The sequence below is a fragment of the Ranitomeya variabilis genome, chromosome 8, assembly GCF_051348905.1.
Source record: "Ranitomeya variabilis isolate aRanVar5 chromosome 8, aRanVar5.hap1, whole genome shotgun sequence".
In the NCBI taxonomy this organism is placed as follows: Eukaryota; Metazoa; Chordata; class Amphibia; order Anura; family Dendrobatidae; genus Ranitomeya; species Ranitomeya variabilis.
In genome coordinates, this window is record NC_135239.1 from 79,240,372 (window position 1) to 79,265,554 (window position 25,183).

The following is a 25,183-nucleotide window of genomic DNA, read 5'->3' on the forward strand; positions in this document are numbered from 1 at the left end:
CAGTCCAAGCACAATAAATCACAGTTCCAAGGCACACATGACCTAATTCTTCAGGCTTAAGTAGATCCTGTTCGTGACGCCAAGTTGGAGCGCCCCCACACCGCCGCAGGGCCGAGGGGTACCCGGAGCCGGGCCTCTGGGTCTCAGTCCAGGGGTTGTCACGGTGGCTAGACCCGGTCCGTGGCCCTGTCTGTCAGTGGGGGACGTCCGGTGCAATAAGTGGTGTTGTAACGGTGCAGTTGTGGGGTGCAGGTCGCAGTAAATAACGAGGACACCAGGTTGCAGTCTCTTTACCTCTTTACTGAAGATCTCTGAGTCCTCAGTCCAGAATACGGCTCACCAGGCTGCGCAAGTCCGGCCGGTCCAATGGCACCTCCAGAGTTCTCTTCACAGGAGGAAATCTGTGCCTTCCCCCTAGCGCTATGTGATGTAGTCCTTCCCTGCTGTGCTTACGGAAAGTACCCCACAACTGTTGTGTCTGTTTCTTAAGTTCCCTCACAACTCGACTAGATGATGTTCTGCTAATCCTCCGTCCCTCCCTGAGGTTCGGGTAGGAACGGCACCCGTTTGATGGGTAGGCCTGGAGTTCTTCCGGGACCCTAGAGACGCCCCTCTCCCACAATTGCCTCCCAAGACTTCATAGGTGATTTGAGTTAGACAGCCCGCCTGAGACTGACTGTCCTGCCGCTGTTTAGAGTATTGCTTGAAGCTGAATGTTATTCTACTCCCTCGGCGTTCCGGCCACCGGTAGTGCGCCTCAGTAGGACGTTGCTTCGGTCTTACAGCACGACTCCTACTGGTATTTCTCCTTTGCATGATCCCGTTTCTCACTCAGCACAATCTATCTCTCTTCTAATCCTTTCTCGGGCACCGCCGCTACCCGGAGCAGGCACGGTCCCGTTACGTTCGTTCTCGTTGCCAAGCCTCTGTCAGGATCCCACCCCTGACAGAGACCCTACTGTATCTTCCCCTACAACACCCTCTGCCACAAGATGTTGCCTGGTTCCAACCCAGTCAGCTTCTCATCTAACTTCCTGCCTGACCCCCAGTTTACCCACTATGGTGGGGAGTGGCCTAATGAATAGCACCCTTAGCTCCCCCCGGAGGCCCGGCTGTGAAATGTATTGGTGTCTGTGATACCTGATCAGATGAACTCCTTCAGTGCCATCGGACGCACCATAGCTCCCCATAGTGGCGGAGCCACAGTACTGCAACGACCAGGACTCTGGGGCGCTGCATATACATATGGTGGATGAGAACTAATAAGGATGCCAGTGTAAGCTGTCTTTGAAGCTCTTGTCAGCTTTCCTTAGACTTTGAATTGATATATTTGCCTTAGGTGAACTTGGATGCTTCCTATAATTATACGATTACCTCTGAGGACACAATGAAAGGTGAATGCAACAGAAACGTATACAGCTAACATTACTGAATGCAACCATCTACATAAGGACACATATACACCAAAGTTTTATTTATCTAGTTTAGAATGAAATATTCTTTAATATCCCACATTCCATATAACATTTGCCATCGGTTCATTGTCAGCACATATTAAAAGAAATTGAAAAAAATAGTGGCGCTGAAAGCTTTTTATTAATTGTGACAAAGCTATGTGAGTAATGAAAAGCCAATGAGTTATCAGAGTTTCGATCAGCGCATACTCTAGATCGGGGCATGCTAGTGCACATCTGCCAGCAAGATGCATCTGTTCTCTTGGGGGCTTCTGCAGCTGGAATCCAGTGATGAGACCGGGCTTCCTCCAGTCATGCCGCTAATGTGTTGCTGGCTGTGATCTCTTTTACATTTTTAATAAATAAACAAGACTTTACAAGTGTCTTCTTCATATATCTCTCAGCAAGCCAAGACGTGCAAGACCCTGAAAACGAGTGTGAATTCCACAGAGATTTCCACTGCCTGACTCTCTGCATGAAGCGCCTGCGGCAGGGAGCCCTGTAGTGGGTGCCAGCTAAGGCCAGGGATTGCAGATCTCGTAAAAAGTTCCCAAATTGTCTGTATATAAATATATAAGTATTTATTGCCTACTATATACTTTCATTTACTCTGTTAGGAAATTCTGACTTGATCGGGTGGAGTGTCCTGTCCAGGCTCCTCGTCTCATGGACGAATTGGAGAACCTTCACAAAGCGTCTTTCATGCCGCCCAAACCATGGGCAGACCCAGAGACTCCCTCATTGCAGGCATCTATGGTTTACGTTGGAATACCGCACCATTTCTGAGAAAACACAGTTTAACTCCTTAAGGACCCAAGAATTTTTCATTTTGCATTTCTGTTTTTTTGCCCCCCATTATTTTTCATTTTTCCTTTGATATGGCCATATCAGGGTTTGCTATTTTTTTAGGACGAGTTTTGGTTTTGAATTAGAATATTCTTTTTACCATACTGTAAATGGGAAAATAGTGTGGTTTTCTTGAAAAAAAAAAAGCATTGTTTTTACGGCATTCATTTTTGTTGTAAAAAAAAGATCTTGCAGAATGATTTTCCCTGTAAGTACAATTACCATACTTAATTTGTCCAGTTCCTTTTATCAGTTAAAGGGCTCATACTCGGACGAGTCTTGCCCGTCAATACCCAACACTGCCGCCGGCACTCGGATTGGAGCGTTCAGCTGCCCAGAAATACATGCATCTGAGCGCTCCGATCCGAGTGGCGGCAGCAGTGTTGGGTGTTGACAGGCAAGACTCGTCCGAGTTTCTCGCATGTGAGTATGAGCCCAAAGGGCGGCTTTTTCCTGCCTCATCTGAGAGCAGTGTAATGTAGGCAAAGAGAGTCTGATCCTGGAAGAAGGAAAAGTCATCTGGGTGGTCCCTGGTGGCTTTTCCCAGCCAAGCTTTGCTTGATTGACAGTTCTCTCCCTACATATAAAGAGAGGTAGCTCTCAGTCTAGCTGGGCCCAGCACGGAGAAGTCAGTGGGTCAAGATTAGGGTCAAGAAAGTGTGTACAGAAAATGACTTATTATTTTAATCAGGTTTTCATGCTAGATGTATTTTTCAAATTAATACTATTAAAAAAACTGTCCCAATCAGTATATATACAACTCTAATATTAGATTTCCTGACTTTTCAGCAGTCCCATTATCATTACAGACAACATTATAATGAAAGATCACATCTTTATATGCATCATTCATAATAGAGGATAGTCAGAGCTCACACTCGCTTCACCTATGTATAGATCAGAGCATGCCTAGAAATGACTTTATGTAAGTTAATGAGTCAGTGCGGGCTTATTGCTGCGAAGGTCCATATGGACGCTGTGCAGAACAGTGAGTATGAGCCTAATGTTAAACCTAGTGACTAATGGGAAAACTACAAGTTTTCTGAATATTTTTTTCAATGGATGTTTTTAAAAAATATATATATAATTTTTCTTTAGATACATTTACCATAAAAACTGATTCAGGCAATAAGTCTTTTTCTGATGAACCATAAATCTATGTTTTCCGGGTAAAACTTACCTGCAATGAGGGATCCTGTGCTGGAGTCACACTGTCCGTGGTTTGGGCAGCATGAACCACCTGTCAGGTTCCTTTTATTAGATTTTGTGATTTAATTACTCATTAAGTCAAATGTTTATGACTATCACTTGTTAGTACAGTTTTTTTCTTTTGAGATGTCAGCTTGTGTCATCCAGTTAAGAAAATGGTTTTCTGTTCACCTAAATGTGATTGTTAAACGTAGAAGTGGCCTCGAATGTGGCTTAGGCTACAGGACCTTTAGTCATTTCAGCTTTCTTAGGGACTTCAATGGCAAATTTGTCAAGTTATTCCTTATTCAGAAAAGATTCCAGAAGAATATGAAATTTGTTATGCAGATTTCCCACAAATAGATACAACTGAGAAACAGCAGAGTAAAGTTCTCGGGCATGCTCTGGCGCTAACCGAGTGTCTTCGACATGCTCCAATAACATGTTTGAGTCTCGCGGCTCTTTGACAGCTCCAACACATGCAGGGATTGTCTAACAAATAGTCTCGAGACATGCAGCTGTGGGGACTTGAACTTATTTTTCGAGCACCCCCAAGATACTCTGTTAGCACCCGAGCATGCTAATATAACGCCTTATCCCAGCACGTTCGCTCGTCACTAATTGTCTCCTCTTCATCTATGTATCTTTAAGGTGTCTGACAAGCACTGAATATCACGGATGCCTATTAGTTCCATCATCGCTTCAGTTTTATTTCTATTAAATATATTAAGTGATTCTCCTGTTTACTAAAACTATTAGAGGAATTTGACAACTTGTTAGGACAGGATCATCTCTAAGACACCAAAGAAATGTCCGTTCAAGGATGATGGACGTAAATAATCACACGATGGAAGATATGTAGGAGACTCCAGTCACATTTGCTACAGGCTGAGAGGCTTTGGTAATAACGTAAAGAAAGGGCGTAATTAGCGTAAAAGTGTCTGCACCCGGTTACATTGTGGAGGAAGCGGATCAAGGAACAAAACTGTATTTACTAAGATTCATATATATATATATATATATATATATATATATATATATATATATATATATATATATACAGTTAGGTACATATATATTTGGACAGAGACAACATTTTTCTAATTTTGGTTATAGCCATTACCACAATGAATTTTAAACAAAACAATTCAGATGCAGTTGAAGTTCAGACTTTCAGCTTTCATTTGAGGGTATCCACATTAAAATTGGATGAAGGGTTTAGGAGTTTCAGCTCCTTAACATGTACCACCCTGTTTTTAAAGGGACCAAAAGTAATTGGACAGATTCAATAATTTTAAATAAAATGTTAATTTTTAGTACTTGGTTGAAAACCCTTTGTTGCCAATGACTGCCTAAAGTCTTGAACTCATGGACATCACCAGACCCTGAGTTTCCTCCTTTTTGATGCTCTGCCAGGCCTTCACTGCGGTGGTTTTCAGTTGCTGTTTGTTTGTGGGCCTTTCTGTCTGAAGTTTAGTCTTTAACAAGTAAAATGCTGCTCAATTGGGTTGAGATCAGGTGACTGACTTGGCCATTCAAGAATATTCCACTTCTTTGCTTTAATAAACTCCTGGGTTGCTTTGGCTTTATGTTTTGGGTCATTGTCCATCTGTAGTATGAAACGACGACCAATCAGTTTTGCTGCATTTGGCTGGATCTGAGCACACAGTATGGCTCTGAATACCTCAGAATTCATTCGGCTGCTTCTGTCCTGTGTCACATCATCAATAAACACTAGTGACCCAGTGCCACTGGCAGCCATGCATGCCCAAGCCATCACACTGCCTCCGCCGTGTTTTACCCATGATGTGATATGCTTTGGATCATGAGCTGCACCACGCCTTCACCATACTTTTCTCTTTCCATCATTCTGGTAGAGGTTGATCTTGGATTCATCTGTCCAAAGAATGTTCTTCCAGAACTGTGCTGGCTTTTTTAGATGTTTTTTAGCACAGTCCAGTCTCGCCTTTTTATTCTTGATGCTTATGAGTGGCTTGCACCGTGCAGTGAACCCTCTGTATTTACTTTCATGCAGTCTTCTCTTTATGGTAGATTTGGATATTCATACGCCGACCTTCTGGAGAGTATTGTTCACTTGGTTGGCTGTTGTGTAGGGGTTTCTCTTCACGATGGAGCTTATTCTGCGATCATCCACCACTGTTGTCTTCCGAGGGCGCCCAGGTCTTTTTGCATTGATGAGTTCACCAGTGCTTTCTTTCTTTCTCAGGATGTACCAAATTGTAGATTTTGCCACTCCTAATATTGTAGCAATTTATCCGATGGGTTTTTTCTGTTTTCGCAGCTTAAGGATGGCTTGTTTCACCTGCATGGAGAGCTCCTTTGACCGCATGTTTACTTCACAGCAAAACCTTACAAATGCAAGCACCACACCTCAAATCAACTCCAGGCCTTTTATCTGCTTAATTGAGAATGACATAATGAAGGGACTGCCCACACCTGTCCATGAAATAGCCTTGGAGTCAATTGTCCAATTACTTTTGGTCCCTTTAAAAACAGGGTGGCACATGTTAAGGAGCTGAAACTCCTAAACCCTTCATCCAATTTTATTGTGGATACCCTCAAATGAAAGCTGAAAGTCTGAACTTCAACTTTATTTGAATTGTTTTGTTTAAAATTAATTGTGGTAATGTCTATAAGCAAAATTAGAAAAATGTTGCATCTGTCCAAATATATATGGACCTAACTGTATATAAAGTAGAGTAAGAAAATGTTTTATTCTGTGGTTTAGGGGCAATGTGTGATGTTTGTAAGGTTATATAATATGCAAACTATCTTATTGGATGTAGTGGACTTATTGATATGACTCCCTCCTATACAAATATGTGGACTATGAACCTCAATAGAGTCTTTATACTGTATTTATTATGCTTTTTTATATAGCACCATCATATTCCGCAGCGCTTTGCACACATTATCACTATCACAGTCTAGCCCCTATCAGTATGTCTTTGGAGTGTGGGAAGAACCCAGAGGAAACCCGCGCAAACACGGGAGGACATACAAACTCCTTGCAGACATTGTCTTTGGTGGGATTGTGAACCCAGGACCCCAGCGCTGCAATGCTAACCACTGAGCCACCGTGCTGCTCTTTATATACATTTTAGTTTTGCCAGCCATTGCTGACCTCTACTTATCCCCTAGAAGTTGATCTGCGGGATCCATGTTATTCAAGTTCTTTTATTTTGCAATATTCAAATACATATACTGTACATGTGGCAGTTACTTGAAAATCTTTTCATATCGGTTTAGTTCCTTGCAATCTATAGCCATAACTACAAAAGCATCTTGTAAAGATTAGAGATAAAACACGAAAATTGCAGTTTATTTACTTGGTCTGTCAACTACCATCGCTCATTTATATTAATCTAACCAAAGAGTCTTGAAATAATGAGCAAGAAATGGTGATTGAGTTTTTCTATGTTTTCCTCTTCTCTAGTCTTTGAAGGTGGGGGTTAGAGTGGATATAAAAGGAGGGGAAAATGAAAAAAGGATGATCATTGTTTAATTGTATTATATTGTTTGTGTTCTTTTGTTTACTGTTTATATTTGAATATTTAAATAACATCATTAAATTTGAAAAAAAAACTACCAAGTTCATTTATAGCATAGTAGCCCTACTATCTGGTCCATTGAGCCTGTTCATGCATCTATAGCCTCTGCACCAGTGGCAGATATAGATAGAAGAGAGGTCATGTGCAAGAAAAGTATATGGGTCCTTTGCAGTCCAATAGCTGATCATAATGCCTCCATGTGTGTGTCAGTGCAGAAGCATTTTGCAGCTTTGCAGGTAGAAGTGGGCCCCCTTACTTTATCGGTCCCTCTCCTTTGCCTTGGCCCATTACACTTGCATCCAGTGGTATGTTTTAGTATTCAACCTACATTTAAGTAAAATTCCAGATTGAAACTAATGGAGGAACTGACCCCATTGTTTGCAATAAGCATCACTTTTGCCATCAGTGTTGATCCATTGAGTCAAAAGCAACATATGTCTATGAACCCGGCATCCAACCCAAGGTGAACCATAGCAGAAGACAGGACTGCTAATCAGTTGCATTTAATCCAGGTGAAATGTATTTATCTGATAATACAGATCTAAAAGAAGATTGCCATATCTCATACAATAACACAGGTCCCAACTATGTATATGAGCTTTACTAATCGTGTGACTCTTTTTTAGGGGGAGTATTCCCAAAGGATTTCTCAATCCTGCTGACAGTAAAGCCCAAGAAGGGCCTGCAGACATTCATCCTATCTATATACAGTCAAAAAGGTGTGCAGCAATTAGGAGTGGAGGTCGGCAGGTCCCCTGTCTTCCTTTATGAAGATCAGCATGGAAAACCCGCACCAGAGGACTACCCCATTTTTAGCACTGTTAATGTTGCAGATGGAAAGTGAGTATTACTTGAAAAACCTGTAACATTGGGGAATGGTTATAATGTCCTGCTGAACTACAGTAATGTGGATAGATTATTTACTGGGAATGTGTCACAAGGTTTTTCTGTACCCCATCTGAGAACAGCATGATGTAGGGGTAGAGACACTGATTCCAACAATTGGGTGTTGCAGTTTTAATTAAAAACTGTTTTATCTGCTGCAGAGCTAGCAGTTCTCTGAATGCTGAGCTCTATATAACCCCACCCACACAACTGATTGGTAGCTTACTGTGCATAGGCAGAAAGCTGCCAATCAGTGATGGGGTTGGACTACATAACAGCAGGTTTACCATTCCTCTAATCATACTGTCCTTCTGATAAAGCTGAGATTTTATAGAATCTAAACTACGCAGACCATTAATTAATACATGACTAGAATCAGGGTCCCTGGCCCTACATCACATTGACCTCAGATTAGGTAGCTAAAACCGGGAGACAGATTGCCTTTAAGATTTAGTAAAAGTATCACAAATATTTGATTGAGCTGGATATAGTATAGATGTATGCCATTCTGTAATATTGGATTCTTATCAGCATTGCTGCCTTTCGCAGTAACACATCCTAGACTGCACGCTGTCGTAAAACAGCATGTGGCTGATTAAATATTTGCAGGACCCTGGTGGGAAATTTCAAATTCCTAAGGATCATAAATGTAAAGTATTGGATGACCTTGCCGGCTAAATACTGCAGTTTATGTTCCACCACCAAATTAGGAAAGTGCTAATTAAACAGTATAGCAGTGGAGCTAGGCTTCTCTATTAGGTATTCCTTCTACAGCAGATCTGCACTGAAGGTCCAATATTGTAACCTGCGGAGTTTACGGGCTGTCTGGTAACACACAAGCTTTCCTTTCAGCTCAGTAACAGATCGGCTGTTTTCCGCAGCCTGCATCTGCTGTTTTACTGGCAGAGTACAAATAGCTCTAAACGTTTTCTTTTGGCAGGTTGACGTGACACTGAGAAGGAATTCACACCGCCTGCTACCCCACAAATTTATTATTGGATTTTAATGAGGTTTTTCCGGGGACAGAATAATTTTTTTTTAAATGGAATTATAAATAAATCCCTATATAACAATAATTATCTAATTTTGGCTAGGGAGGTAATCACTTTTTTATGGGAAAAGAAAAAGATGAATGTTCCAGCTCCTTAAAAAATTCCTTTTAATTTTCAACGATTAAAACATGTAGACAGACATCACTTTTTTATATTAATATCACCACTGTCTTGTTACATTGACAAAAATGTGTCCTTTGGTGTTAGGAAAGGTCAATTAGATATGAGCATGTGCAGTAGGATGTTTCGCTGCTGTGACCTTCAGATAACCTACCGCAAAAAAGCAAAAAACAAATAAAACACAGCACTTCAGGGGGTATCTATTAAAAAAAAAATCTTTATTATTCCAATGACTTCAATCAGCAATGTTTCAACTCTGTATGATGAAGACTTACCATGTATAGGGTCAAATCATCCTTTATTTCTACTATACATCCACTTGAGTGCTGTGGTTTCTTTTTTTTTTGCATATGTTTTTTGGGGCTTGACCCCTCGTATTTACAATGGATTGATGATTATACCCATATACCTTTTGGAGCCGGTCTGCAGTGCTGATGAGTTTTTTACTTGTTCGTTAGAGATTACCTATTCTCTGTACTGTCAAGCTATCCTCGGGACACAGCAGCTGCACATCCTACTGCACATGCTCACAAGCCCCGGACCTGTCCTAGCACTCTAGGACATTCCGTCTGCAGACAAAAAAGTGGACATTTTGTATGCCCTATAGTGATTAACTCTCTACACAAAACAAGTTCCTTATGCAAATTAAAGGTACTGAAGAACTGTTTTCATTTTGTCTTTATTTTTTGCAATTCCTATTACCTACATGCCCATACAGATGACTTAGGAGGGTTGATCCTACTGACAGATTCCCTTTAACCCCTTTCTGACATTGGGCGTAATAGTACGTCAATGTCAGACTCCCTCCCTCTGATGTGAGCTCTGGCGCTGAGTCCACATCTTTTTCGGCACATGTCAGTTGTTTTGAACAGCTGACATGTGCCTCTGACAGCCGCTGGTGGAATCACGATCCACCCGTGGCTGTTAACTAGTTAAATGCTGATGTCAATCTCTGCCGAAGATGTTTTAAGGATTTTCAATAAACTTTAAATATTAATCTGCCATGAACATGCTGTTTTACAACACAATGCCTTCGGAGAACAGCATGTTCAATGTGATGGGGATTTTTATTTTTTTATTTATAGTTATGTAATGCAGCGTCATAGCACTGATACTATGGCCAGTAGACAGTAATAATACATGAATAGGGGAAATTGTAAATTGTGTGTTTCCCTGCAGAAGCTGAAAGTAGAATACAAATAGACTCTATATCATTAATTCATACTGATTTTGTGGATGCAGATTTTACTGGCGTACCCATTTCATACATGGTAGGGCCTGTGGTATAATACCTTATTCTTTCTTATAGGTGGCACCGGATTGCAATCAGTGTTGAAAAGAATACAGTCACAATGATTGTGGACTGCAAAAAAAAGATCACTAAGGCCCTTCCAAGAAGCGACAGACCAGTTCTGGACACCACTGGCATCGCTGTGTTCGGGACCCGCATTCTAGACGAGGAGGTGTTTGAGGTAAGGGAAGCAGTGGTCATAAGCCTGGTGTATTCTGATTTGTGGTAGTGTGCAGAAGGCCGTGTGCTTGTAATTCTGTATATCAACTTTCCATCAGCTGATACCATTCATGATGGTAAGGGCTCATGCAGACATCAGGCTTTCTTGTACAATCGCTATGTGTGTTTTTCCGTTTTTCCCGGTTAGCACGCGTACCTTTGATAGTCTATGGCAGTGTTCCCCAACTACAGTCCTCAAGAGCCACCAACAGGTCATGTATTCGGGATTTCCTTAGTATTGCACAGGTAATGCCTTTCCAGACAATGCAATTACCATCTGGGCAATACTAAGGAAATCCCGAATACATGACCTGTTGGTGGCTCTTGAGGACCAGAGTCGGGGAACACTGGTCTATGGGATAAGAAGTTGAGGAAACTGGAAAATAAAAAAAAGCGCAAATAGGGTCTTAACTGAAAAAAAATGAGATTTAGGAGACAATAATCCACTCGCCTGGGAGGTTGCACTGAGGCAACATGTAATACACATATACATCAGCTGCTGCAGGACACCGGACATGGATGGGCCGAGCTTGAAATGGAAATGGGACGGAAGTGTCACTCAATGCGCTGCTGATGAAGGCTCAGTGACAGAATATACTTGTAAATGTTTATTATGCAGGTTTTAAGAGTCAACGTGTTTCAAGGTCACACAGGACCTCTTCATCAGGACAAAAACCTAGTCATTGAGCCTTCATCAGCAGCGCATTGAGTGACACTTCCACCCGTTTCCATTTCAGTCTATGGGATAAGTCACGTGTCTGATTTGTACCTTGGTCCGAGTTGTTCGCACAAAAGCACGGAGACTTGTCCCATTTTGATCTGAGCTTCAAATCAAACTCTTCAATTCAGGTCTATGGGTCCGTGAAAAAATCAGAGATCTCTCTGATGCCATCATGGACTGCTAGATAGGAGAAGATAGAGAAACTTTTTCGCTTGTTTGCTCCTCATCCGTAAAAATCTGATGGAACTCTTCCCAAACAGGTAAGATCTGCCTGAAATCTAAAAAAATGACTGATCAAACCGTGACCAAACTCTGATGGTAGAATCTCACACTCTGACAAAACTATGATAAAAAATTGATGAAATGTGGACCATTTTTTGGGTACGAGAAAAATCACTGATGTTTGAAGGAGCTTTTTCTCATACAAAGAAATCAGTCTGAATTTCCTCAGTCTTTTTCTTTATCAGTTTCAGTGTCAGTTTTTACCATCAGAATTTGGTCTGAGTTTCGTCATTTTTTCTCAAATGAGAACAAACATTAAAAAACTTTCTCCATCTTCTCCTCTCTAGCAGTCCATGACAAGCTGACAGAAGATGAATGGCATCTGAGTGCAGATCATATGTGTCCATGACTTTCCACGAGAAATCACAGACATATGAATGGCTCCTTTCATTATTCTAAGTACGAGTGCTATCCGTGAAAAATATAGAAAGCAGTCGTACAAGAAAAACAGGACCTTAGACATAGACTGAATTTCCTGCGGCAGAGGAGTTTTCTTTGGGTTTTTGTGAATATAAAATTCATTAGCTCAGGTCCTTACATACAATCCGGGAGGAAGCTGCTTGCAGCTTTTAAGGTCACACTAGGCCCTCATATTTATTGGAGACCTTTAACGCTGCAAAACTTGCATTAATGGTATGAATACTGCGGTACGCTGTTGAGACATATAGAACAAGACAACACCGCTGTGTTTTCCTATTTTCTGGGGACTGTGGCATCTTTCTCATCTCCCAGTGTTGTGTTTTGTGTAATACTACTGGACAATTGTTTTTTATTTGTCTTGGTTTTTCTGTTTCCTACATTGCATTTTGCCATTTGAAAATCTGTTTTGTATTTCTGCATCATAGCTTAAAGAGGTTGTCCACTACTTTATCATTGATGACCTATCCTTTGGATAAGTCATCAATGTCTGATCGGTTGGGGTCTGACACTCGACATCCCCGCCGATTTGCTGTGTTCGAGCCAGAGATACTCAAACGCAAGGCAGCTCTGTGTTTTTCGGCTACTACACATCTGCCTCCTGTTCAAATCAATAGGAGGTGTTGGACCTTGACGAATCAGACATTGGTGACTGACCGGTCCTAAGGATTGGTCTACAATGATAAAGCAGTGGGCAAATAAAAACACCCAACACAGACACAATTGCACAAATGTCTTAAAGTGCATGATCATGGACCGTATTTGAGTTCCCCCAAATGTATGAGGTTAACCTTCACTGATCTATTAGATATGTCACAGAAGTCCATTATGCCATTCATGCACCATAACCTGATATCTGATCTAAACTATAGTAATCTTTTTGGCCACAGTTTGCCCTGGCCGTTAGGCTCTACAAAAAATTAGACATAAGGGCTCGTGCCAAATTTGTAACTTTTTTTACACCATAAAAGATTTGCACAGGCAATAATAATTTTCCACCTTAGACTCCTTTCCTCTATTTTATCTGGTTTCCTCATTTTTTATCATTTCTGTATTTCTCACCTGCTTTGGGGCTGGGTGCTCACTTTGTGGGAATGTGCTGCCATTTTTTTTTTATTGAAATTTTTTCCTCCAAAAAATTAGTTTCACCTGTGCAAATGTCATATAACCATGGTAAAATCTGTGTAGTTTCTCCTTGCAGTTTCTGGCTGTGCAGCACATTACCAAATGTGAAGCCAGTCTTAAAGTTCTTTATTTTTAGTGTGGCCTGAAAATGGTATGAACAAGGCCTAATGATTCAGCTTAAGAATTGTGGTCTAAGTGATCGGAGTAAATCATGAAAACATCTGAAAAGCATTACATTGTAGAGCAAGACGAATCCAGACCTCCCGGAAATGTATTGTCATGTATGAACAATAGAAGTATTTATTGCCTTTACATTCCAGTGTAGCTCTGGGCAAATAGTTACCAAACGTCTTTGTGCGATGTACAGGTCTCATAGGTTTCATGCCCCTTATAGACGCACACACGCTGAGCCATACAAAGCCATACTGCGCTCATCCCACCTGTTGGATGGTGAGATATCGAGCAGTGAGGACAGGATTCTTCTTCATAGATGACAATGTTGGAGCTTCCTCACCCTCTCCAGTGATACACAGTTGTACTATATCCTGGGGACCGCCATCTTGGTGACATCCTGTAATAAAAACTATACATCTATATTTAGTTAAAGGTAAAGACTAAGGTCCCCATTCATTAAGAAAGACAATTTTCACTTCAGTCTTAATGACGGGACTATAGCATGCACCCAACTTGTTAAGAGGCTCCCGACACATAATGAATTAGACACATCTTACTACTGGTGTGCTCCTCTGCGCCTCGCCAAAAATGATACTCCAGACAGGAACTGGAATACATTTCGTTATAGGGAACCTGTCATGTGAAAAAAATGCTATTAACCTTCAGATATGGGGTTAATCTGCAGGTCTATAGCATTGTGAACCTGCCCAGCGCCCACACTTAGAACCCAGCTGTAGGGAGGAAATTAACTTTATTCCCCCTTGCGGCGCTCAGGAGTCAGTCATCGGGGTGGCTTCAACACGGGTTCAGACCGCTTTGTATATAGATAGTGGAATCGGTAACCGTGCCCCCTGACTGACAGCAGAATCAGCATTAGAGCAGGCTGTCAGTCAGTGCTGGGGCATGGTTACATCCACTGTTCCTTACACAGAGCGGTGACTGAGCCTACGCCGGCGCCACCATCAGTGACTGAAACCCAACGCTACCGTGAGAAATAAAGTTTATTTTCTCCCTGCAATGAGGCTCAAAGTGCAGGAACAGGGCAGGGTCAGAATGCTATTAACCTGCAGATTAACCCCATATCTGCAGCTAATAGCGCTATTTCATGTGAAAGGTTCCCTTTAAGTTAGTAATCATTGAAGAATTTGCCAGGCAGGCTGCACTATGTACCATCCCACCCTAGTTCCGCTCAGTTTGGTGAAGATGGCCAGGACTTCAAGTTGCGCCAAAATTTTACAAGGTATCAAGTTGTTTAATGCTTTGATGTATTGGGTATTAAGGTTTTCTTAAACTCGGCACCTAATAGTAACCTGAACCAATTCAATACTTACATTAGCAATGGCGTGGCTAATGTCCGATACAAATTCAGACATGTTGTAAAATCTCTTTCGGAATTTTTAGCAACTTGAAAGGGAACGTGCCATTTCTAAAAAAATGCTATTAACCTGCAGATATGGGGTTAATCTTCAGGTTAGTGGTGTTCTGAATCTGCTTAGTGCTTACACTGAGAACCCCGCTGCCGGGAGGACATTAATGTTATGCCTTCTTTCAGTCTCGGGCTTCCAGTCATAGAGGTGGGCTGGCATGAATTCAGTCACCACTCAGTATACTGTGAGCGGTGGCTGTAACCGCACCCCCTGTACTGACTGGCAGCTCTGTACTGATGCACTGTAGAGTCAGCTGTCAGTCAGTGCGGGGGCGTGGTTACAGATGCTCACTATACACTGAGTGGTGACTGAAGTCGCACTGGCCGTCCTCTATGACTGAAAGCCTGAGGTTTCCGGGAGGAATAAAGTTAATTTCATCAAGGCTGTGCCACATTCAATGTGGACATTGGACAGCTTCAGAATGATTTTAACCTGAAGATTAACCCCAAAACTGCAGGTTAACAACATCTTTTTACATGAGAGGTTCCCTAGTTCATTCATTGTCTTGTCAGACCAAAAAATTGGGCTATGGCTACATGTGTGGCTTTAATATACTAAATCAATTTATAATTAGCTATTGTAATAATTGGGACAATGACATCTGCAAATTGAGAATGTGATTGGCTCTGTATGCAATTCCATATACTGGTCTAAATAACAGACTAGTGCAGAAGCTGCCTGCTATTTCATGCACTATTCTGGTCCATAAAATGGACTGTGTTGAAAATCTTTCTCTCCTGGGCATGCGTCATGCATCATGATTGCTAGGGGCAGACAGTGACATGTGCGGCTGGGCGCGCACCGCTGTACAGATCAGATTGCCTACTCTCTGGTCAAATGAATGGATTACTGAATATTTAGGGATTCTGGGATGAACCAGTCTCTGCACCTGCTGAGGAAGCAAAACGCGCATCACTGCATGTGTTTTTTGGTCACTTTGCATGGCGCATCTGGTGGGTAAGACTCTTCTTGATGTATATACATTGATCAGATTTATATATTAGTATTAAAATTATTGCCATAATCATTAATGAAATTTCTTACCAAGGATACCCATTGTCCTTTCTTCATATTATATGTGCTTGTATTGTGATCTATTATCTCGTCTTACATATTTTGGCATTGTAGCCTTTTTTTACTTTGTGTGCAATAAAGTCTAAACATTTTTAGCTTCAAGACTCCACTTATAGGGAATCTGTCACCATTTTTTTTGCTACCCCATCTGAGAGTAGCATAATGTAGGGGCAAAGATCCTGATTCCAGCGACGTATCACTTACTGTGCTGCTTGCTGTCATTTTGGTACAATCACTGTCTCATCTGCTGCAGATCTAGCAGTGCTCTCAATGTTGAGCTCTGTATTACCCCACCCACAGCACTGATTGGCAGCTTTCTGCTCATGTACAGTGTAAAGCTGCCAATCAGTGGTGGGGGCAGGGTTATACAGAGCTCATGAATATGGAGGACTACCTGGCAGCTGGTTTACTAGTCCTCTAGTGAAAATCTCCTGCTGATAAAAATATGATTTTATCAAAACTACAGAAAGCAACCCAGTAACTGACACATTGCTGGAATCAGGGTCTGTAACTCTGGAGCGCCTGCCAGGGGCCGTGGGGTACCCAGTACCTGGCCAGTTCCTAAAGGGGATGTGGTCATGGCAGCAGTGACCCGGTCCAATTAAAAGTGAAATAAAGGGGAAAATAAAGTTTATGGGAATTGTTCATGACGCCACCTGTGGTACTCAGCAATGCAGATGTTAGCCGATGCTGCAGTCAGATCCTCTGGGGTGATGGTAGTGATGTAGCAGAGTTGGTACAGCTCTTCACAGGTAGAACTAAACCCCAGGGCAACTGTAAGTGTAAGTGATGAGATGATGGTGGTTGTAGTAGGCCGGGCAGGTGTTGTAGAAAGGACACAAGGACACAGCAAGGTACACTTTCCAATGCTTTACTCACAGTTCTCCAGTCCACAAACGCAAGCCTGATGCTGTGTTCTTCAGGTTAGTGGTCCAGCAAACTCCCAGGGAAATTGGGATGCACCTTTCCAGGACTCCTTTCTTATACCTTTCTCTGGCCGTCTCACTACAGTGGGTTTCCTCTTCTCCTGCCCAGCACCTTACCCACAGTGTCCCAAGCCAGCAGCCCCAAACCTGATCAGGCGACGTTCTCTGAGTCCCCTGGATTCTATGCGGCTGCCTTTTCGGTGAAGTATGGGTAGATGTGGCTGTGCTTCTTGCAAAAGCCACAGCCTCCGGTGAACTTGAAGTATTCCACTAAGATGGGGCTGGTCCCCTTGCCTGTGACCTGGTCCCTCCACGTCTGGATACGGGTCCCACAGGTGGCTTCTGCATTACCCGTGCCCCTAGGACCCCATCTGTCCTTCTGGGAGCTTCTTTCTGTCTCTCCCTCTCAATTATCTGTTCTGTCTGTCAGGAGCTGCAGACCTGCACATCTGCTCAGCTCCACTTCTCTCACAAATCTCTCTCTAGCCCCCTCTGATAAGGAGCTCCTTCTTAGCACATCTTACTGCTTCTCCGTCCTTTCACAATGTAACTAACTTTCCATCCTAATTAGCTCATCCCCTACTCTACCTACCCCACCCACTCCTCCAACACCCTTTCCTATCCAGCCTGGGTTGAGGCCTTCCTCCCTAAGGGTACGCCCAGGTGCCTGACTGAACTGGTGTGCGTTGGATGTGAGTGTTAGAGTCCTGAGTAGTGCTCCCTCCGTACCTGAGAGTGGGATACCACACCTCTGGGTGAGGTGTAGCATCTGTGGCAACTGGACCCCAGGGGTGCCACAGCTCTATAACATGCTGCTCTCAGATCAGGTGGCAAACACCTGATGACAAATTACTTTTAATTGAAACCTGATTGTGTGAACTTGCGTACAGGTTAATATTGGTCAGTGTGCTGTCTGTGTGCTGTCCGTTTCACACTGACTGAGTTTACAATTGTCTGAACGAACTCTAAAAAAAAAAGAATTACTAGATAATAAGAGTAACTAGGGTGAATGCACATGGAGCGCCCCCACACCGCCGCAGGGCCGAGGGGTACCCGGAGCCGGGCCTCTGGGTCTCAGTCCTGGGGTTGTCACGGTGGCTAGACCCGGTCCGTGGCCCTGTCTGTCAGTGGGGGACGTCCGGTGCAATAAGTGGTGTTGTAACGGTGCAGTTGTGGGGTGCAGGTCGCGGTAAATAATGAGGACACCAGGTTGCAGTCTCTTTACCTCTTTACTGAAGATCTCTGGGTCCTCAGTCCGGAATACGGTTCACCAGGCTGCGCAAGTCCGGCCGGTCCAATGGCACTTCCAGAGTTCTCTTCACAGGAGGAAATCTGTGCCTTCCCCCTAGCGCTATGTGTTGTAGTCCTTCCCTGCTGTGCTTACGGAAAGTACCCCACAACTGTTGTGTCTGTTTCTGATGTTCCCTCACAACTCGATTAGATGATGTTCTGCTAATCCTCCGTCCCTCCCTGAGGTTCGGGTAGGAACGGCACCCGTTTGACGGGTAGGCCTGGAGTTCTTCCGGGACCCTAGAGACGCCCCTCTCCCGCAATTGCCTCCCAAGACTTCATAGGTGATTTGAGTTAGACAGCCCGCCTGAGACTGACTGTCCTGCCGCTGTTTGGAGTATTGCTTGAAGCTGAATGTTATTCTACTCCCTCGGCGTTCCGGCCACTGGTAGTGCGCCTCAGTAGGATGTTGCTTTGGTCTTACAGCACGACTCCTACTGGTATTTCTCCTTTTGCGTGATCCCGTTTCTCACTCAGCACAATCTATCTCTCTTCTAATCCTTTCTTGGGCACCGCCGCTACCCAGAGCAGGCACGGTCCCGTTACGTTCGTTCTCGTTGCCAAGCCTCTGTCAGGATCCCACCCCTGACAGAGACCCTACTGTATCTTCCCCTACAACACCCTCTGCCACAAGGTGTTGCCTGGTTCCAACCCAGTCAGCTTTCTGATCTAACTTCCTGCCTGACCCCCAGTTTACCCACTATGGTGGGGAGTGGCCTAATGAATAGCACCCTTAGCTCCCCCCGGAGGCCCGGCTGTGAAATGTATTGGTGTCTGTGATACCTGGTCAGATGAACTCCTTCAGTGCCATCGGACGCACCATAGCTCCCCATAGTGGCGGAGCCACAGTACTGCATTGACCAGGACTCTGGGGCGCTGCACACACATCAGCAATTTTCTTGTGTGAGAAAATTGCTCAGAGTTTCATCACTGTTTTAAATCAGTTTCATCATATTTTCATCAGTTTGTTCAGAGGATCATCAATTCTTCTCTAATGAGAAAAAAAAGTGTCTCCACTTTCTCCCTTCTATCAGTCCATGAAAAATGGAAAAATTAGACAGCACTTGTGTTATCTGAGTGCTGTCTAATTTTTCCACGGGCCTATAGACTTTCATTGCTGAATTTGATCCGATTCTTTAATCAACATTGAACATGTCTCAGTGACCACTCAGTCCGCAAAACATCATGGACATGTGAGCAGCCCAAAGATGATCACAGGCAGGAGTTCTATCCGTGAAAAACGGACGAGTGAATGAGCCCTTAGTATTAGTAATAGCACACGTCGGAGCTCTTTACTACAAAAGTATGTACGATACATGCAATGTTGCACATTTATCAAAATGTCATCACTTATATCAACTCTTTAGTGTTTTATCTTCAACTCTCCCACTCCATATCTATTAAATATTTCACTTTAAAGGGAACCTGTCACCCCCAAAATCGAAGGTGAGCTAAGCCCACCGGCATCAGGGGCTTATCTACAGCATTCTGTAATGCTGTAGATAAGCCCCCGATGTATCCTGAAAGATGAGTAAAAGAGGTTATACTCACCTGGGTGGGCGGTCCGATCCGATGGGTGTCACAGTCCAGTCCCGGGCCTCCCATCTTCTTACGATGATGTCCTCTTCTTGTCTTCACGCTGCAGCTCCGGCGCAGGCGTACTTTGAGAGCAAAGTAATGCAGTACGCAGGTGCCGGGCCTGTTGTGAAATTGGATTTTGGGCTCCCCCGGTGGCCACTGGTGGAATTGAACTGGTGTGCATCATCCTCTCTGTTCACCTGTTTCCATCAGGATGTGGGAGTCGCTATTTAGCCTTGCTCCTCTGTCACTTCCATGCCGGTCAACATTGTAATCAGAAGCCTTTCTGTGCATGTTCCTGCTGCTGACAACTCCCAGCTAAGTTGGACTTAGTCCTTGTTTGTTTTTGCATTTTGTTCCAGTTCACAGCTGTAGTTTCGTTTCTGTGTCTGGAAAGCTCTTGTGATCTGAAATTGCCACTCTGATGTTATGAGTTAATACTAGAGTCTTAAAGTAATTTCAGGATGGTATTTTGATAGGGTTTTCAGCTGACCATGAAAGTGCCCTTTCTGTCTTCCTGCTATCTAGTAAGCGGACCTCAATTTTGCTAAACCTATTTTCATACTACGTTTGTCATTTCATCTAAAATCACCGCCAATATTTGTGGGGGCCTCTGTCTGCCTTTCGGGGAAATTTCTCTAGAGGTGAGCCAGGACTATATTTTCCTCTGCCAGGATTAGTTAGTCCTCCGGCCGGCGCTGGGCGTCTAGGGATAAAACGCAGGCTACGCTACCCGGCTACTGTTAGTTGTGCGGCAGGTTTAGTTCATGGTCAGTTTAGTTTCCATCCTTCCAAGAGCTAGTTCGTATGTTTGCTGGGCTATGTTCTCTTGCCATTGAGAACCATAACAGTTTGACCGGCCATAAAGGGTTAAATTAATTGACAGAGAAAGGAGAGAAAAGAGAAGTCTGCTGAAGATTTTTCTTTTTTTTTCTCAGTTCTGAGTGTGCTTGTAATTGAATCTCTTGCAAGTCTGCCTATATTGCAGCCTTTCTCTCTCTCTCTCCTTCTAATCCTGGAATGGCTCTGTGTTCACCTGTTTAAAATGGATATTCAGAGTTTAGCTGCAGGTTTGAATAATCTCACCACGAAAGTTCAAAACTTACAAGATTTTGTTGTTCATGTTCCTATATCTGAACCTAGAATTCCTTTGCCTGAATTTTTCTCGGGGAATAGATCTTGCTTTCAAAATTTCAAAAATAATTGCAAGTTGTTTTTGTCCCTGAAATCTCGCTCTGCTGGAGATCCTGCTCAGCAGGTCAGGATTGTGATTTCTTTGCTCCGGGGCGACCCTCAGGATTGGGCTTTTGCATTGGCTCCAGGGGATCCTGCGTTGCTCAATGTGGATGCGTTTTTTCTGGCCTTGGGGTTGCTTTATGAGGAACCTCAGTTAGAACTTCAGGCGGAAAAGGCCTTGATGTCCCTATCTCAGGGGCAAGACGAAGCTGAAATATACTGCCAGAAATTCCGTAAATGGGCTGTGCTTACTCAGTGGAATGAGGGCGCCCTGGCGGCGAATTTCAGAGAGGGTCTCTCTGATGCCATTAAGGATGTTATGGTGGGGTTCCCTGTGCCTGCGGGTCTGAATGAGTCCATGACAATGGCTATCCAGATCGATAGGCGTCTGCGGGAGCGCAAACCTGTGCACCATTTGGCGGTGTCTACTGAGAAGACGCCAGAGAATATGCAATGTGATAGAATTCTGTCCAGAAGTGAACGGCAGAATTTTAGACGAAAAAATGGGTTGTGCTTCTATTGCGGTGATTCAACTCATGTTATATCAGCATGCTCTAAGCGTACCAAGAAGCTTGATAAGTCTGTTTCAATTGGCACTTTACAGTCTAAGTTTATTCTATCTGTGACCCTGATTTGTTCTTTATCATCTATTACCGCGGATGCCTATGTCGACTCTGGCGCCGCTTTGAGTCTTATGGATTGGTCCTTTGCCAAACGCTGTGGGTATGATTTGGAGCCTCTTGAAACTCCTATACCCCTGAAGGGGATTGACTCCACCCCATTGGCTAGCAATAAACCACAATACTGGACACAAGTAACTATGCGGATTAATCCGGATCACCAGGAGATTATTCGCTTTCTAGTGCTGTATAACCTACATGATGTGTTGGTGCTTGGATTGCCATGGCTGCAATCTCATAACCCAGTCCTTGACTGGAAAGCTATGTCTGTGTTAAGCTGGGGATGTAAGGGGACGCATGGGGACGTACCTGTGGTTTCCATTTCATCATCTATTCCCTCTGAGATTCCTGAATTCTTGACTGAATATCGTGACGTTTTTGAAGAACCTAAGCTTGGTTCATTACCTCCGCACCGGGAGTGCGATTGTGCCATAGATTTGATTCCGGGTAGTAAATACCCTAAGGGTCGTTTATTTAATCTGTCTGTGCCTGAACATGCTGCTATGCGAGAATATATAAAGGAGTCCTTGGAAAAGGGACATATTCGTCCTTCGTCATCTCCCTTAGGAGCCGGTTTTTTCTTTGTGGCTAAGAAAGATGGCTCTTTGAGGCCGTGCATTGATTATCGGCTTTTGAATAAAATCACGGTTAAATATCAATATCCGTTGCCACTGCTGACTGATTTGTTTGCTCGCATAAAGGGGGCCAAGTGGTTCTCTAAGATAGATCTTCGTGGGGCGTATAATTTGGTGCGAATTAAGCAGGGGGATGAGTGGAAAACCGCATTTAATACGCCCGAGGGCCACTTTGAGTATTTGGTGATGCCTTTTGGTCTTTCAAATGCCCCTTCAGTCTTTCAGTCCTTTATGCATGACATTTTCCGTGATTATTTGGATAAATTTATGATTGTGTATCTGGATGATATTTTGATTTTTTCGGATGACTGGGACTCTCATGTCCAGCAGTTCAGGAGGGTTTTTCAGGTTTTGCGGTCTAATTCCTTGTGTGTGAAGGGTTCTAAGTGCGTTTTTGGGGTTCAAAAGATTTCCTTTTTGGGATATATTTTTTCCCCCTCTTCCATCGAGATGGATCCTGTCAAGGTTCAGGCTATTTGTGATTGGACGCAACCCTCTTCTCTTAAGAGTCTTCAGAAATTTTTGGGCTTTGCTAACTTTTATCGTCGATTTATTGCTGGTTTTTCTGATGTTGTTAAACCATTGACTGATTTGACTAAGAAGGGTGCTGATGTTGCTGATTGGTCCCCTGCTGCTGTGGAGGCCTTTCGGGAGCTTAAGCGCCGCTTTTCTTCCGCCCCTGTGTTGCGTCAGCCTGATGTTGCTCTTCCTTTTCAGGTTGAGGTCGACGCTTCTGAAATCGGAGCTGGGGCGGTTTTGTCGCAGAGAAGTTCCGATTGCTCCGTGATGAGACCTTGTGCTTTTTTCTCGCGTAAATTTTCGCCCGCCGAGCGGAATTATGATGTTGGGAATCGGGAGCTTTTGGCCATGAAGTGGGCTTTTGAGGAGTGGCGTCATTGGCTTGAGGGGGCTAGACATCAGGTGGTGGTATTGACTGACCACAAAAATCTAATTTATCTTGAGTCCGCCAGACGCCTGAATCCTAGACAGGCGCGCTGGTCGTTGTTTTTCTCTCGGTTTAATTTTGTGGTGTCCTACCTGCCGGGTTCTAAGAATGTTAAGGCGGATGCCCTTTCTAGGAGTTTTGAGCCTGACTCCCCTGGTAATTCTGAACCTACAGGTATCCTTAAGGATGGAGTGATATTGTCTGCCGTTTCTCCAGACCTGCGGCGGGCCTTGCAGGAGTTTCAGGCGGATAGACCTGATCGTTGCCCACCTGGTAGACTGTTTGTTCCTGATGATTGGACCAGTAAAGTCATTTCTGAGGTTCATTCTTCTGCGTTGGCAGGTCATCCTGGAATCTTTGGTACCAGGGATTTGGTGGCAAGGTCCTTCTGGTGGCCTTCCCTGTCTCGAGATGTGCGAGGCTTCGTGCAGTCTTGTGACGTTTGTGCTCGGGCCAAGCCTTGTTGTTCTCGGGCTAGTGGATTGTTGTTGCCCTTGCCTATCCCGAAGAGGCCCTGGACGCACATCTCGATGGATTTTATTTCGGATCTTCCTGTTTCTCAGAAGATGTCTGTCATCTGGGTGGTGTGTGATCGTTTCTCTAAGATGGTCCATTTGGTTCCCCTGCCTAAGTTGCCTTCTTCTTCCGAGTTGGTTCCTCTGTTTTTTCAAAATGTGGTCCGTTTGCATGGTATTCCGGAGAATATCGTTTCTGACAGAGGTACCCAATTCGTGTCTAGATTTTGGTGAGCATTCTGTGCTAGGATGGGCATAGATTTGTCTTTCTCGTCTGCTTTCCATCCTCAGACTAATGGCCAGACCGAGCGGACGAATCAGACCTTGGAGACATATTTGAGGTGTTTTGTGTCTGCAGATCAGGATGATTGGGTTGCTTTTTTGCCTTTAGCGGAGTTTGCCCTCAATAATCGGGCCAGTACTGCCACCTTGGTGTCTCCCTTTTTCTGTAATTCGGGGTTTCATCCTCGATTTTCTTCTGGTCAGGTGGAATCTTTGGATTGTCCTGGAGTGGATGCTGTGGTGGAGAGGTTGCATCAGATTTGGGGGCAGGTAGTGGACAATTTGAAGTTGTCCCAGGAGAAGACTCAGCTTTTTGCCAACCGCCGGCGTCGGGTTGGTCCTCGGCTTTGTGTTGGGGACTTGGTGTGGTTGTCTTCTCGTTTTGTCCCTATGAGGGTTTCTTCTCCCAAGTTTAAGCCTCGGTTCATCGGCCCGTACAAGATATTGGAGATTCTTAACCCTGTGTCCTTCCGTTTGGACCTCCCTGCATCTTTTTCTATTCATAATGTTTTTCATCGGTCATTATTGTGCAGGTATGAGGTACCGGTTGTGCCTTCCGTTGAGCCTCCTGCTCCGGTGTTGGTTGAGGGCGAGTTGGAGTACGTTGTGGAAAAAATCTTGGACTCCCGTGTTTCCAGACGGAAACTCCAGTATCTGGTCAAATGGAAGGGATACGGTCAGGAGGATAATTCTTGGGTGACTGCCTCTGATGTTCATGCCTCCGATTTGGTCCGTGCCTTTCATAGGGCTCATCCTGATCGCCCTGGTGGTTCTGGTGAGGGTTCGGTGCCCCCTCCTTGAGGGGGGGGTACTGTTGTGAAATTGGATTTTGGGCTCCCCCGGTGGCCACTGGTGGAATTGAACTGGTGTGCATCATCCTCTCTGTTCACCTGTTTCCATCAGGATGTGGGAGTCGCTATTTAGCCTTGCTCCTCTGTCACTTCCATGCCGGTCAACATTGTAATCAGAAGCCTTTCTGTGCATGTTCCTGCTGCTGACAACTCCCAGCTAAGTTGGACTTAGTCCTTGTTTGTTTTTGCATTTTGTTCCAGTTCACAGCTGTAGTTTCGTTTCTGTGTCTGGAAAGCTCTTGTGATCTGAAATTGCCACTCTGATGTTATGAGTTAATACTAGAGTCTTAAAGTAATTTCAGGATGGTATTTTGATAGGGTTTTCAGCTGACCATGAAAGTGCCCTTTCTGTCTTCCTGCTATCTAGTAAGCGGACCTCAATTTTGCTAAACCTATT

The 25,183-nt window shown here is 43.9% G+C and overlaps 1 protein-coding gene across 1 annotated transcript in view; it reads left to right on the forward strand.

Annotated features, from left to right (window-relative positions):
• Nucleotides 1-25,183, forward strand: part of COL11A1 (collagen type XI alpha 1 chain) — a 278,226-nt gene that overhangs the window by 56,494 nt on the left and 196,549 nt on the right. The window contains exons 3-4 of the mRNA XM_077277390.1: nt 7,687-7,900; nt 10,427-10,589. Of these exons, the coding sequence (XP_077133505.1) occupies nt 7,687-7,900; nt 10,427-10,589 (377 nt within the window). The remainder of the gene's footprint in view (nt 1-7,686; nt 7,901-10,426; nt 10,590-25,183) is intronic.